This window comes from Caenorhabditis remanei, chromosome I (assembly GCF_010183535.1).
Source record: "Caenorhabditis remanei strain PX506 chromosome I, whole genome shotgun sequence".
In the NCBI taxonomy this organism is placed as follows: Eukaryota; Metazoa; Nematoda; class Chromadorea; order Rhabditida; family Rhabditidae; genus Caenorhabditis; species Caenorhabditis remanei.
Window position 1 is genome coordinate 12,817,845 of NC_071328.1, and position 16,470 is coordinate 12,834,314.

Below are 16,470 nucleotides of genomic sequence, written 5' to 3' on the forward strand. Positions count from 1 at the left end.
TCAGAATCGCCTCGATCATGCGGTGTCTAAAATTGAGATATCATCGACATTTCCATGCATGTATAAGTGTGTACCTGAATTCGGAATTTCCTAGTGTACAGACGTGCTCGGCCCGTCGTGAAAATTAAAAAAAAAAACTTTTTTTAAAAATATTTTTTGAAATTTTCATCAAAAATAGTCAGAAATCCGGAGTACGTTTGACTTTTAATTGAAATTTGAAAACATAGTAACAAATTTGGCTTTTTGCAAATAATGCTAAAAATTCAATTTTTGTACTGAAACTCGGGCCGGTGAAAATGTTCAAATCGACCCGGCATGAAAGAGCTCTGAATCTTTCTATTTTGTATTCAATAAACTTCTGCAATTCTACAGTAATCTTTTACATTTTCTGAATTACATTTTTTTTAGTTATTTAGAACAATGAATATTTCATAGTCGGAAATGTATGACATATTAGACAAAGACACTTGGAATGAAACGTTCTTGAAATTCCCATCAGAACCGCCTGATTTGGGACACCATCGACTTTCCTATTTATACGTGTATAGAAATGTACAGTGCCGGGTAATATTTTTAGGTGTTTTCAGTTAATTCCGCTTTGATAGGGTGTCTTTCATTGAATTCTCGATGTATTATAAAAGTATGTTTCAAAATGTTCATTTTTCAACTAGAAAAATTGTCTTTTTTCAGTTTTGCCAGAAGTTTACAGAATATTTTCACATTTTCAGATGGAAAAACGAGTAGGGTTCCAGTCTCAAGAAAACCCCAAAGCTTGAGGTACAATTTTCTTTTTTTCCACAAAGGGAAGAGTCTGGAAAAGCGCCAGTCTGCAGAAATTCAATTCAAGAGGACCATTCGGAAGACCATTCGTGACAACTTTTGGCTACGTGCAACCTATCCATCAAGATCAGGTATTTGGAGAGAAATTTCAGGAACTTGCTCGAAGACGTCAGGCCGAAAGAGTCAACAGACCAATCACTCACCGATTTGTGTTCGAAAAGAACATGAAAGAAAATGTGAAAACGCAGAAGAACAGATGTTGGAGATGCCTTCTCATCATGGCAGAAAATCAGGACTGTCCGTCAAAGAAAAGTTTATGTCATCAATACGTACACAGGCGATTTGTACTATCCCTGAGACTGCGGTCGACAACGAGTAAGGACTTTCAAACGGACTAACGACGGCGATTGGACTCGTGGACTCACCTCGAAGCTTCATCCATCTTTCCCTCTATTTCCCTTCTTCAGAAGCTTCCCAAGATGTTTCCTCCAGGTATTACCCTTTTTGTTCTCGTTATGTTTATTTATTTCTACATTGTAGCAAAATAATTGTTTAACTACCCACAGTATGAGGTATCGTAAGTTTTGGTTTTGACTAGGATCGACCAGGGAAGACAATTCGAACTCCCAACAATTACACTCTTTCAGTTTGGCTGGTTAAACTATTGCCAGATCTATCAGTAGTAGGCAGAGAACTTTCAATCCATTTCCTGAAAAAATACAGAAGAGGCTTACCTGCAACTCAACATACCCATGTTCCTGAAAACACCCAGTTACCTGCACATCAACTCACCTGTTAATTAAACTTACCGTTTTTGGGAGTCTCGATTACAATTTCATTTATTTCTAACCCGGGAGGATTCAAACCCGCGTCTACTGGAATAGCTCCCAGCCCGGATAAGTATAGACTTTTACAGCGCCATGCTCGATCAGTCTAACCGGAACCGACACAGATAAGAATGGTGGAGGAAGTCAATATCATCGAAAATTACCCGTTTTCGTCAGTTTTGATCTTGATTTCATTGAAATTATTATCGGCGATATTATCGTCGAAAATTCCGAATCTAACGTCATATGTATAGGCAAAAAATGGTCATGTTTATTGAGATGAATAATCAAATGTTTTTGGAAGAAGCAACGTCATATGTATTTTTTTCTATAACGTATATATACAGGGTGGCTAATAAGTATACAACGCCACTATTTCTTTGATATTGGACCAAAAACCGATTGTATCAACAAAAAAACGTTATAAATAGTTGGAATATTCAAATTAGATTTAGTATACGAAAGGAATTCAAAGTTGGATACTTTGGCTTTGATACAGGCCTTCAGACGAACGACGCCAAAATCGCCTGTGCGCCGCAGGTAGTCGACGTCGACTTCGTACCGTATCTTCTGGAGGACGGTCTTGAGAACAACGGCCGTGTTGTAGGAGATTCCTGAGAACTTGCTCTTCAAATATTCCCATATGATGAAATCCATCGGATTCAGATCCGCCGACGAGGAAGGCCTAAAGTCGTTGTTCCGGTAGCCAGCAAAATAAAAGAAAGGGCGATTTTTGTTGATTTTGAACCGTGTGACGTGGTCTAATTTAGTTGAGAAATGAAAAACGGTACTGCTGAGCTGTACAGGGAAACAGAACGTCATTCAAAACCAAGTTCTGGTTGACCCCAAGTTGATTTTGGCATCTCTGTCAATGAAAATCAACAGAGTTCTACCGGCAGATGTAACCCCGGCCCATACAATGACACTTTTAGGAAAAAGGCAGGGATGGGCCTAGAAAAGTTTTGAGAACCTTCTGTCAGCTTGTGACAACAATAATTTCTGCTTTTGACGCTTGGAAAATGGTTCAGTAGTGAAAATCGTATCATCAGTCTAGATTACGCCCGATACGCGGCGCACAGGCAATTTTGGCGTTTTATGTCTGAAGGCCTGTATCAAAGCCAAAGTATTCAACTTCGAATTCCTGTTGTAAACTAAATCTAATACGTATATTCCGACTATTAATAACGTTTCTTCGCTGATTCAATCGGTTTCCCGCCGATTATCAACGGATTTTCAACCCCCAATGGCGTTGTATACTTATTAGCCACCCTGTATATCTTTGCTGTTCACTGAATAAAATATATATCTAACCTAAGTCTTCTATTCGTCTTCTTCTCTCGAGAGAAAGGAAACTAGGCGGAACCCTATTCCTTCTTTTTCTCGAAAATTTTCTCGAAATCGAGCAGAACTCGAACCTGCAATCTTCTGATTAGAAGTCACTCAAAGACCACTCAAAGGTACTCTGAGTGAAGTACAATGCTTAACTGCTGACGACGCCACTAACTTCCATTGTATCTTCGACGAAGATGTCTGTAATTGTATTACGCAAGGAACTGTACTGAAATGTGACTGTCTAGTATTGGATATCGAGGAAATCATGATAAGGAACGCGATCAATAACACTGCTGTAGAAGGCTCAATCACTCTTCAACACGAGGACAATAAAGTCAAAACACGGACAACTTCATCTGGTCTCTTATCAATGCAACTTCAACTGGCAAATTACACCATCCATCGTGCAGTCAAGGAGGATAATTGTGAAATCAAGAAAGCAGTAGTACCTGGTTGCCACTCGTTCTTCTTCTGTAAGTCCACTGCTTTTCCTCAAATAATTTCTACTATAGAATGTTTTTCATTTACTTCATTTGCCAATTGCTCAGTCCATGGAAAAACGTCAACACTACAAATATTCTCCAACCAGGTCAACATTGTCGAGAACTGCTCTAGTTATTGTGGTCCAATCTACCGTGGCTACTTTCAACAAGTCGTTATCCCAGAAGTTCGTTCGAGTTCAGGAGCTACTCAATTCCAATACTATTTGGTCGGATATTATGGAATATTGCTCATCTATTTGGAATCAAATTATCAACTACATTGGTTCCATTTTGGAACACTGGCTTTTATCAATAGTGATTACAATCGTCTGCATTCTACTACTCATTCGCTGCTGTCGCTTCTGTTTCTGTTGCCGTTACTTCCGTCGTCGGGAGTATTGACGATATTATCGTTGGAAATTCCGAATCTAACGTCATATGTATTGACAAAAAATGGTCATGTTTATTGGGATGAATAATCAAATGTTTTGGAAGAATCAACGTCATATGTTTTTTTCTATAACGTATATATATATATATATATATATATATATATATATATATATATATATATATATATATATATATATCTTTGCTGTTCACTGAATAAAATATATATCTAACCTAAGTCTTCTATTCGTCTTCTTCTCTCGAAATAAAGGAAACTAGGCGAAACCCCATTCCTTCTTTTTCTCGAAAAATATCCCGTTTTTGGGAGTCTCGATTACAATTTCATTTATTTCTAACCCGGGAGGATTCAAACCCGCGTCTACTGGAGTAGCTCCCAGCCCGGATAAGTATAGACTATTACAGCGCCATGCTCGATCAGTCTAACCGGAACCGACACAGATAAGAATGGTTGGGGAAGTCAATATCATCGAAAATTACCCGTTTTTTAAAGTTTTGATTTTGATTTCATTGAAAATATCCCGTTTTTGGGAGTTTTGATTATAGTTCTATTTATTTCTAACCCGGGAGGATTCAAACCCGCGTCTACTGGAGTAACCCCCAGCCCGGATAAGTATAGACTATTACAGCGCCATGCTCGATCAGTCTAACCGGAACCGACACAGATAAGAATGGTGGGGGAAGTCAATAACTTACCAATTTTTGAGTCTCTCTTGTGTTACTGGCAACTCTCCTCATATAACGTGTTGTGAGAAACTGTAAGCAATTGAATAAACATGGAGAAGATTGAAAGACCTTCTTCTAGGCCGGAGTGAGGGGAGAATGACTGAGTAGTGGTCTACTAACAGATATGTACAGAGGGCGGGGCCTATTACCCGTTATGATTTCCCAAGGAGATAAGGTTGCAGATGGTAATACGTGAAGAAAAATGTCCGAGACAGCATACCGAGAGTGACAATGTGTGAATTAGTTGACATTTTTACATTGAAAAAAAAAACATCTGCCATTTCCTTTTTTCTCGAACTACCGCAGTAGGTATCAATAATTGGGGTCGAAGATGCTCGAAGAGTCCATATAAAACTACTGATATGTAATAGTATGAAGGTTTTGGAAAGGTAATACTACATTTGTTGTCTTGTTGGGAGAAGCTACTGGAAAACGAAGAGAATTTCACATAAAAGCTTGGAACTGTACTCTAGCTCAAAATGGAAAAAATACAAAAATGCGTGGAGATTTATTCTAGTATGAACATTAAAATCATGAATCAAAAAGAAAGAAACCAAGAAGTTTAGCATGAAAAAGTAACATAAGCGCTTAATAAAAGTAAAACCAGAGAGCTCAAAGAGAGAGGACTGCTCGGTGCGAGAGTGAAAGAAAGACTGACTGTATTCCAAATGTCTATTCTCATGTGGTCACGGGGGCGTGTTCTATTTCCTGTCATCTGTCAGATTTCCCAGGAAGATAAGTGACAGGTGGGAGAGAATAACAACAAGAACACAGGCCGACATATTCACATTCATTTATTTGTTGTTTTATGGTTGCACCTGTCGAGATATCTACCAACTATCAACTTGTACAATTACTGTTTTATGGAAATGTATCAAATAACTGAAGGAATTCAAATCTTCAAATTTGACGTTCCAACTTTCAAAACTGAAAAAAAGAGTTGCTAATCACGGCACCCTATTTCTTAAAATCTACTTGCGAAATAGCGCCAGAAGTGTACTGTGCGAATGAGGGAATATTTTTTATCGAAAAATCCAACTTTCGGAGATTAAGACTTATTTGAAGGACTTTCGAAATTTTAAAGCAATAAAACACCAGAACTTAACTGAAAATGGCTGAATGACCCACGAGCTCGGAGAGATCTCACTAAGGAGGAGCTGAAAAGACTTTACGAATCGAGAAAGTTCGTATACGACAACAATCTGAAGGAAAAGTCTTCCAAGTATATCATGGTGGATATCGACTACAAGCTGAACCGTAACCCTCGCCCTTTTATCTATGTAGATGCCTGGTATCCTCCTTCTTCCCTTCTCTCTTCTCACAAGTTAGTTCCTTCATTTTCTTCTGCCATCTCTCCTTCTCACTCTTATCTGACTCCATCTTCCCCAATCATCCAATCCAGACAGTCTGACATAAGCCTAGATGTTCTACTTTCCAATGTTCGCGGTGTCGCTTCCTTGTCTAAAATTTGCCTTATCATCGACTTCTTCCGATCATCCAACCATCTCCTCCTAGCATTAACCGAAACCTTCCTTGATCAAACAGTATCATCTGCTCTGTTCACCTTTCCTGATATAAATATCGTTAGGTTTGACCGCGATCCTTCCCTACATCATAAGTCTCGAGGAGGCGGAGTCGCAATTTTATCCAAAAGCAGTATCACCGTCTCTCCAATTGAAATTAATTCAGCAGTCCACTATCCTCTCCACAAGTCTGAAATTCTTTCCTGCAAGATTGCCCCAGCCGCTGCTTCTTCTTCTAACTTCGCCCCATTTACTATATGCCTTGTTTATAGACCACCCGACTCACGCATCCCTGAGTCTGAAGCCCTCTTTAATCACCTGAATACTTTCCTCCCTCTCAAATCTTGCCTCCTAATCGGGGATTTCAATTTTCCCGAAATTGTCTGGTCTCAAAAATCTCATGCCCCTCACAAGTTCCAAAGCTTTCTAGATTCCCGTGGCTTTGCTCAGCTCACCAACTTCCCCACCAGAATTGGCACTACTTCTTCGAACATTCTTGACCTCATTATCACATCCAACGATTTTCCCATCTATAAATTAGAAAGCAGTCCACCTCTTCTCAATTCAGATCATCTCAGTGTGCATTGTGTATTCGGGCCCCCCATTACAAACTCTAATACATCCAGACCTTTACCCACTTGTCGCAATCGCCTTGACTACCGTAAATGCGATTTCAAAGCCCTTAACTCCTCACTTGCCTCTACTGATTGGGATCTTCTACTCAGCACCCTCCCATCAGCATCTGACAAATACGATACATTTATCTCATTACTTTCCAATCTAATTTCCTCCCACACCCCCTGCATGTCTCCTGTCAAAACCCGTGGTCCCTCTAACCTCTCTAGGCAGCTCAAACGGGTTCGCGCCTCATATTCTAAAGCTCTTAAGCTATCCTCTCCTCCCCCTGCTCTAATTCAAAAATTCAAAGCGCGAATCAAGAATATCCAACATAGTATGAAAATAAAATTACACCGCCGCGAAAACTATATCCTCGCCTCCCTCCACAGTAGGTCATCTCGTACCTTAATTAACTCACGGGTAAAGTGCAGGTCTGCAATCCCACATCTTTCCGTAGGCAATGAATTGATTACTTCGGATTCCGCAAAAGCTTCCATTTTCTCGACTGAATTTCTATCAAACTATAATTCCACTGGCCCCTCCTCCCCATCCTACTCGACCACAAAGCCCTCATCTTCCCCCCATACACTTCCACTCATGGACCTTTTTCCTCCTTGGGTTATAGAGCAAGCTATCTCCAAGATTCCTCCCAAATGTGGTTTCTCAGTTCATTTAGCCAACTACTACGTTATCAAACAATGCGCCACTACCCTTGCCCTCCCTCTCTCTATTATTTTCTCTGAGTCTTTTAAAACCTCTACTGTTCCCAAAGCCTGGTTACACGCCACTATTATACCCGTCTTCAAGAAAGGTAATCCCTCCTCGCCTCAAAATTACCGTCCCATAAGTTTAACAGATCCATTCGCGCGCCTTTTCGAAAGAATAATCTGTCGTCAAATTAGATTGGACGTAGGCCACCAGTTCAGCGTTCACCAGCATGGGTTCCTTCCCCGTCGCTCTTGCCCCAGCTCTCTTGTTTACTCTACGTCCAACTACAAAAGGATTCTCAAAAACCACCAGACTGTTGACGTAGTCTTTTTCGATTTTTGGAAAGCATTTGACCAAGTAAACCACACCCTCTTGCTCCAAAAACTTAAAGATTTTGGTGTCCCCCTACAATACGTTTCCTGGTTCCAATCCTTTCTGAAGGATCGTACTTTCTCCGTCATGGTTAACGGATCCATCGATAGTATAATTTCCCCCATACCCTCTAGAGTTCCCCAAGGTACAGTAGCCGGCCCTCTCCTTTTTTTAATCTTCATAAACGATCTCCTCCTTTCTCTCCCTTCTAGCATACACTTTGCCGCTTTTGCGGATGATATCAAGCTGTATTCTCATGACCCGATACTTTTACAATCCGGTATTGACATTGTTTCCGAATGGGCCTCTGCCAACTCTCTCCCTCTGGCTCACACGAAAACTACTCTCCTTAGGCTCGGTGCCAAAAACCCGGGTCATCATTACCATATAGACTCCATCCCCATCACCGAATCCGCAGTAGTACGGGACTTAGGATTATTAACAGACTCTCATTTGAAATTTGATAGCCATATCGCCAAAACTTCCTCATTAGCTATCCTTCGCTGCAGCCAACTACTCAAGTCATTCCGATCTCGATCCCTTCCTCTCTACAAGCACTTATTCAACACCTACGTCCTTCCAGTTCTTGAATATTGCTCAGCTGTCTACTCCCCTTCTCCCTCTAGCATTCTCTCTCATAAACTAGAAAAACCTCTCCGATCTTTCACCAGGAAAGTTCTTCAGAGATGTAACATTCGCTATACTTCCTATCTAAATCGTCTCGAGATTCTTGATTTATACTCCCTCCGTCACCGTCGTCTTAAATCTCAGTTAATGCTCCTCTATAAAATAATTTGCGGCGCCACTTTCTTTCCTGAAATCCACTCTTATGTCAGACTGTCTAACTCTAACCGACGACCCATGACCCTCATTTGTATTAGACCACAAGTAAATGATTTCTTCTCTTCCACTGTCCCCATCTGGAATTCCATCACATCTAATTGCCCTGAATTTCTCCCCCCCGGTAAATTTATCTCCCTTCTTGTACAATCCATTAATCGATTATAAGTTTGAACTCTCTCTCTCTCCCACCCCCATGTATTATATTGCTCACTCACCCGCCCCTCCCATTTTAACGGTCTGTCACTTTAATTTAATTTATCCTTCTCGAAATTCTTCCACCACCACTTTCACAGTTCGGTTTTATAATCCTTCCCCCAATCCTATCTTGCCATTATGATTCTCAATTTTTTATTTTTTATTTGTTCCCCCCACCCCTACCTGGTCTGCCGCCTCGTGAGGGGCTTGATCAGGTCTCTAGTGTATAGTACTGATTATTTTTTTTTTTAGTCAATAAATTTAAATTTAAATTTAAATTTAAATTTAAATGAGTAACTTTTGTATACATTTTGTTTTGCTATGCGCCGTTAAGCTACAGTATGAAATTGCACTGTTAATGCGTCAGAAATCTGCTGGGGGAGTTAGAGGCGCAGGGTGCCGTGCAAATGTCATAACCGCGGCACACATTGACATAAGGAGTGAGTCTAGAAACTCAAGCGACTCTAAAGAAATGTACATCTTCTTCAAGGTTTGAAAGTTGGAACCTCAACTTTAAAGATTTGAATTCCTTCAGTTATTTGATACATTTCCCTAATCGTACTAGTTGGCAGTGTGAATTTCCGGAACGTTCCGGTAAAAATTTACCGAAATTTACCGGTAAATTTACCGGTAAATTACCGGTAAAATTACCGGTAAAGATTTACCGAAATTTACCGGTAAATTACCGGTAAATTTACCGGTAAATTTCGGTAAATTTTTACCGGTAATTTACCGGTAAATTTTTACCAAAAATATTTACCGAAACGGCGATTTACCGGTAAATTACTGGTAAATTGCGGTAAAAAGCCAATAGTTTTGAATTTTTCTGTATAAATTGATATGTAAAATGTACTAACAATGCACTTTCTCAGGCAACTCAATATCAATCTAATTAGACGCGGCATCAGTTAGATTCTCAGGCAACTCAATATTAATCTAATCCTACAACCGCATCAATCTAATCACAATCTAATTAGATTAGTGGATTTTGCTTGCGCTTTTCGTTCGCGCCATGGATCCAAGAATAAGTCAGCTCAAAACGCGCAAAATTTCTTTCAATTTTTGTTTTAATGTTTTTTTTTCTAAGTTTTAATTCTCTATTTATGTCTCGAAAGTCTGAAATCGTTGCGAACTAATTTCGTTTGCGGTTTTATCGACTTTTTCACGATTTCAATTATTAAAAATTGTATTTTTCGGTTTCTATGGCTCTTCAAGTCTTCAACTGCAGTCTTCACTCTTCCACAACTTCCATTTGGTTTGGAAGAAAAGTCGACACTGCGATGAAATCATGAATAAATTCTTTGGTAAGCAAATTGTTTCGCTTTCAATTAGCCGTGAATATTAGTTCATTGCTCAGGTATAATCGTCTACTTCTTCAACATCAGCGCTCTCTACACAAGCTTCGAAAAAAAAGTCTCTTGTGAGTTCCGAAATCAAACAGTTTTTTGGTAATTCCGTTCATTTTACAGCAAAATTCGCTGAGTGGACGACAATGGACAGCAGCGGGGCAGAGAACAACTAGGACTTTTTCCACTTTCATTGCAATGGATTTTCGACTAATTTTTGATTTTAATTTTCTGTATTATTTTCTATATTTTTTCTATACATTTCGATTGTAAAAACTCTTGTTTTTTATTTGAATAAATTTACTATTTCTTTTTTACCTAAAGAATTTTCAAATTTTATCACAAGTTACACAAGATTTCACACTAATCTAATGAGACGGCGCATTAATCTTACAAGATTGCTCATCAATCTAATTAGACGCGGCATTAATCTAATCATGCCAACATTCAAGCTAATCTAACTGATGCCGCGTCTAATTAGATTGATATTGAGTTGCCTGAGTTCGCTTGAATGTTGGCATGATTAGATTAGTGCCGCGTCTAATTAGATTGATGAGCAATCTTGTAAGATTAATGCGCCGTCTCATTAGATTGATGTGAAATCTTGTGTAACTAGTCAAAATATTTGAAAGTTTTTTAGATAAAAAGAAATAGTAAATTTATTCAATTAAAAAATAGAGTTTTTACAATAGAAATGTACAAAAAATATAACAGAAAATAAAAATTTAAAATTAGTCGAAAATCCATTGCAAGTGGAAAATGACCAAGTTGTTCTCTGTCCGGCTGCTGTCCATTGTCGTCCACTCAGCGAATTTTGCTGTAAAATTAACGAAATTATCAAAAACTGTTTGATTTCTGAACTCACAAAAGAATCTTCGTTCGAAGCTTATATGGAGAGTGCTGACGTTGAAGAAGTAGACAATTACACCTGAGCAAAGAACTATTATTCAATGTTAATTGTAAAAGAAACAATTCGCTTACCAAAGAATTCATTCACTATTTCAACGCAATGTTGCCTTTTTTCCAAACCAGATGGAAGTTGTGGAAGACTGAAGAGTGCAGTTGAAGACTTGAGGAGCCATAGAAACCGAAAAATACAATTTTCAATAGTTGAAAATAATGAAAAAGTCGGTAAAACCGTAAACAAGATTAGTTCGCAACGGTTTCAAACTTCCGATCCATAAATAGGGAAATAAAACTTAGAAAAAAAAACATTAAAATAATAATTGAAAGAAATTTTGAGCGTTTTTTACTGACTTATTCGTGGATCCTGGCGCGAACGAAGTTTGCGCAAGCGAAATCCACTAATCTAATGAGATTGCGATTAGATTGATGCGGTTCTAGGATTAGACTAATATTGAGTTGATTAGACTAATATTGAGTTGATTAGACTAATATTGAGTTGATGCATGATAATAAATGTAAGAAAGTTTATAAACACATTTCATTCAAAACATCAAAAACATCTTAACATTCTTCCTCACCATACTTCACCCTCGCCATCATACTTGTCACGGGCCAGGCGGGCCGGGCCGATTTAAAAATTTTCACCGGCACGGCCCGGTCGGCCCTGATGAACAGACTTTTTTCGAAAAACATGTTTTTTTCAGCAGTAATTTTTGAAAGTGGTTTTTGGGGGCATTTTCTGCGAATATTCGACTGAATTGATGATTTTTATATGTCATCACTGTCATCTTCCATAGTATCTTGATCGTTTTCGGTTCTCATTGAACAATCCAGAAAGGAAAAAATTCGGAACAAATCGAATTCGAAAAACAACGATGCTCCGAAATAACGCTCCGCGCCTTGTTTAATTTACCGAAATTTACCGGTAATTTACCGGTAATTACCGGTAAATGCTCGCCAAATTTACCGGTAAATTATCGGTAAATTCGGTAAATACCGGTAAATTACCGGTAAATTTCGGTAAAATTTTACCGGTAATTTACCGGTAATTTACCGGTAAGGGCATTTACCGATAATTAATTTTCGGTAAGCACACACTGCTAGTTGGTAGATATCTCACGTCGACAGGTGAAACCATAAAACAACAAATCAATTAGTGTGAAGATCTCGGCCAGTGTTCTTGTTGTTATTCTCTCCCACTTGTCACTTATCTTCCTGGAAAATCTGACAGATGACAGGAAATAGGACACGCCCCCATGATCATATGAGAATAGACATTTGGAATACAGTCAGTCTTCCTTTCACTGGCGCACCGAGCAGTCCTCTCATTTCGAGCTCTCGGGTTTTCATCCCTTTTATTTCTCGCTCAAGTTACTTCTTCATGCTAAATCTCTTTAATTCATGATTTTAATGTTGATACTAGAGTCATCTATCTTGAGATAGAGTACAGTTCCAAGCTTTTATGTGAGATTCTCTTCGTTTTCCAGTAGCTTCTCCCAACAAGACAATAACTGTAGTATTACATTTCCAAAACCTTCATACTATCACTTATCAGTAGTTTTACATGGACTCTTCGAGCATATAGATATGCCCACGGCCTTTTTGACAACCCTTCTCATCACTATCTCGCCCACTTTCTACACTTTTCGAGGAAATATTAAATTTCAAAACTAATCGATCTTATCAGTTATCTTTTGATTAATGTCTTAGTTTTTCGAAAAGTTACTTTTTCTCTGACCCCAATTATTGATACCTACTGCGGTAGTTCGAGAAAAAAGGAAATGGCAGATGTTTTTTTCCAATGTAAAAATGTCAACTAATTCACACATTGTCACTCTCGGTATGCTGTCTCGGACATTTTTCTTCACGTATTACCATCTGCAACCTTATCTCCTTGGGAAATCATAACGGGTAATAGGCCCCGCCCTCTGCACATATCTGTTAGTAGACCACTACTCAGTCATTCTCCCCTCACTCCGGCCTAGAAGAAGGTCTTTCAATCTTCTCCATGTTTATTCAATTGCTTACAGTTTCTCACAACACGTTATATGAGGAGAGTTGCCAGTAACACAAGAGAGACTCAAAAATTGGTAAGTTATTGACTTCCCCCACCATTCTTATCTGTGTCGGTTCCGGTTAGACTGATCGAGCATGGCGCTGTAATAGTCTATACTTATCCGGGCTGGGGGTTACTCCAGTAGACGCGGGTTTGAATCCTCCCGGGTTAGAAATAAAAGTAATTATATTCGAAACTCCCAAAAACGGGACATTTTCAATGAAATTGTATTCAAAACTCAAAAGAACGGGTAATTTTCGATGATATTGACTTCCCCCACCATTCTTATCTGTGTCGGTTCCGGTTAGACTGATCGAGCATGGCGCTGTAATAGTCTATACTTATCCGGGCTGGGGGTTACTCCAGTAGGCGCGGGTTTGAATCCTCCCGGGTTAGAAATGAATGAAATTCGAATCAAAACTCCCAAAAACGGGACATTTTCAATGAAATTGTATTCAAAACTCAAAAGAACGGGTAATTTTCGATGATATTGTGAAAGGCCATTCGACCACTTCTGGTCGTTGGTCCCTTTCTTATTCTATCGCCCGAGTCCGTCACTCTTGTGGCTCTTCCGCCTTGCGGGTGGTCACATGAGTGAGAGGGACGAGGGAGGAAAAGGCACGCGGAGCCACACCCACGAGTATTCTATTCTATTTCATCAGTAAGAGTTTACATCTGGCCGGAGGGAGGTCGGTCCATCTGGACCTCTCTCCGCTTACTCAATAAACATGGATCGATCCTAAATCATGTTTTCTATATCTTATGGGAAAGATAGAGGCGAAATATCTGTCCTATAACAATATTGACTTCCCCCACCATTCTTATCTGTGTCGGTTCCGGTTAGACTGATCGAGCCTGGCGCTGTAATAGTCTATACTTATCCGGGCTGGTGGTTACTCCAGTAGACGCGGGTTTGAATCCTCCCGGGTTAGAAATAAATGAAATCAAAGTTCCCAAAAAAACGGGGTATTTTCATGTTTCTGAAATGAAATTTGTATCGATAGTGTTAGTAGATGAAAGTAGATGTCGATTCTAGACACATCGCGAATATCAAGAAGAGTTCAGTCACCAAGAGCTCTGTCTTTGTGAAGAGAACCAGAAGAAACTCGACCATACTGAAGTGGACATGCGAAAGATGGAAGAAGCATTACTCAATCTTAAAATGTCATCCTTCTCAAATGATCCTGTTGTAAGTGACAAAAAAGAACAAAGAATTCAAATATTTATTCAAAAGAGCACAAAAATTTAATGCAATCGACATAATCGTCCATTAAATCGAATCCACTTCTTTTCCGGCTTCTGTTGGGCTTGGATGACTCCGGGTGGGACATAGAGAGTAGGATGGATGACTCCAGGTGGGACATAGAGAGTAGGATACACCGCTGCCATTCGACTCAACTGCTTGGCAGCGGTTGGTCGTGCTCCTGGGAGAACGGATGGTGCCATGGCGTTGGTCGCTTTTTTCTGGTCGCCATCCTGGAAAATGGGAAATTCAGGGTGTGGGTCCAAAGAATCCGGAGCTTATACCTTGGGAAGCTTGAAGACGATCTTGGCGTTTGGTGGTGGAACGGGTTGAGCCATGGTGCTGGTTTGAAGCGATTTGACGAGTAGAAATTGAAGATTCTGGTGGAATCGCCAGCTATTTATGCCGAACGCTTATCGATGCTCTAGATCTTTGCTCTAGATTTCGAGGGGAGATAAGGTGTAAAGGTTACGAGTTTAACAAATCAAAATTTTTGAAAATTTTCTTTCCTACACGTAAAAAGATCACGTGGAATTAAGTGTTTAGAAAAATTCATTTCCAATTTTCCATGAAAAACTGCATATTTATACTGATCGGTATTTTCGAAAGTGTGCCAGGCGAGTGTCCGTTTTTTCTTCGACTGTTTTCTGAAAATCTGAATTTTTTGTTTTTTTCTAAGAATAACAAATACTTCCGTTGCTCGAATACTAGGCCTCAAGGGCAAAAAACTAGAAATATATTTGGAATCAGCATTTTCTCATCTTTCCAATAATATAGGTATATCTCTAGAATATGTTGACAAACCATTTCTTATAGTCATTTTGGTCAGATTTATGTAAAACTAATAGAAGCTTTTGAGTTAATAGGCTTGTTATTCAAGTTCGTCAATTAATGGTTAGTTAACTACCCAAAATGCTGTAATGTGAATGGAAAATGTCGAATGTAAAATTTCATGAATTCCGGGGAAAATGACAAAAGAGATCACAGATTTTATAGAACACCGAATTGATTGAAGAACAGATTTCGAAGTTTGTAATAGTCCTTCTCCAGCGCTCCCTCCATAGAGAATCCCATTTCACCACGACGAATCGAACACTTTCCTGAAACAGTACGGTATTTGTGTCTGGCATCGAGCCAAGTTGTGACTTACCTCCCTTGATAAGAAGAGTTCCGCTGAGAAATTCTGCCTTGAACCCTTTCTCGACAAACAAGCTCTTGAAATCGGACAGTTTCGGGTCGTTCACGAAGATTGCCTGCAATTTTCCCAGTTTTTCATGATTTTCAGCCTGATTTTTTGGTTTTTTAAAGTGAAAAATTGAATCAAGACGAACCTGATGAATCGGAATCAGCTTTTTGGGCAGTGGTTCGAGTTTGAGGTTTCCACGTGGTTTGGCAGCTGCTTCGTTTGCTTTTCTCGCGTTTTCTGCATTTTCGAGACTTTCATCTGCTTCGGTGTTAGTGCCTTCTGGTGCGGACGTATTTTGATCCTGAAAATAAGAAATCGGATTTATTTTTTGTCGAAAACTAGAAAATTAGACAGAAATTCTGTTATTATCTGGGGAATCAGACATTTTCAGACCTGTTTTGTCAATGAAAAGATGAAATGTTTTCAGATAAAAACTTTCGAAATTTCTAGGAAAAACGAAAATTTTTTGAAAATCAACATTCCACTTTTCAGAATCACCCAGGTTCCGAATTCTTACCGTCTCCATGAGCCCCTCCTCATTCTCCACAACCTCGAATCCATTTCGAAAGTTCAGGTCATTTGACGGAGGAATCTCTGAGAAATCGCATTTTCTAAATTTCAATGAAATTGGTAGAGGCCAAAACTAGACATTTCCTATAACTTTTGTTCTAGAAAAGATATAGACAAACGCTAACTTGCATCTGAACAAGCATGTTTTGTAAATTTCAATGAAATTGGTAGAGGCCAAAAGTTATAGGAAATGAGATTCCTTGGTCAAATGACCTGAACTTTTGATGAAAATACTAAACAAAACATGTTTGTTCAGATGCAAGTTAGCGTTTGTCCATATCTTTCCTATAACAAAAGTTATAGGAAATGTCTAGTTTTGGCCTCTACCAATTTCATTGAAATTTAGAAA

At 39.1% G+C, this 16,470-nt stretch overlaps 2 protein-coding genes across 2 annotated transcripts; both read right to left on the bottom strand.

Moving 5' to 3' along the window:
- Positions 1-14,367: 14,367 nt before the first annotated feature.
- GCK72_002880 (uncharacterized protein) lies at positions 14,368-14,703 on the bottom strand (the record flags this gene model as incomplete). The annotated part of the gene is made up of 2 exons (XM_003099047.2): positions 14,368-14,598; positions 14,650-14,703. The coding sequence occupies 2 exons, from the start codon at positions 14,701-14,703 to the stop codon at positions 14,368-14,370; spliced, it is 285 nt and encodes a 94-aa protein (XP_003099095.2).
- Positions 14,704-15,355: 652 nt separating this feature from the next.
- Positions 15,356-16,077, bottom strand: GCK72_002881 (uncharacterized protein; the record flags this gene model as incomplete). Its single annotated transcript, XM_053723669.1, has 4 exons — positions 15,356-15,465; positions 15,516-15,651; positions 15,697-15,852; positions 16,069-16,077. The coding sequence occupies 4 exons, from the start codon at positions 16,075-16,077 to the stop codon at positions 15,356-15,358; spliced, it is 411 nt and encodes a 136-aa protein (XP_053592314.1).
- Positions 16,078-16,470: the final 393 nt, after the last annotated feature.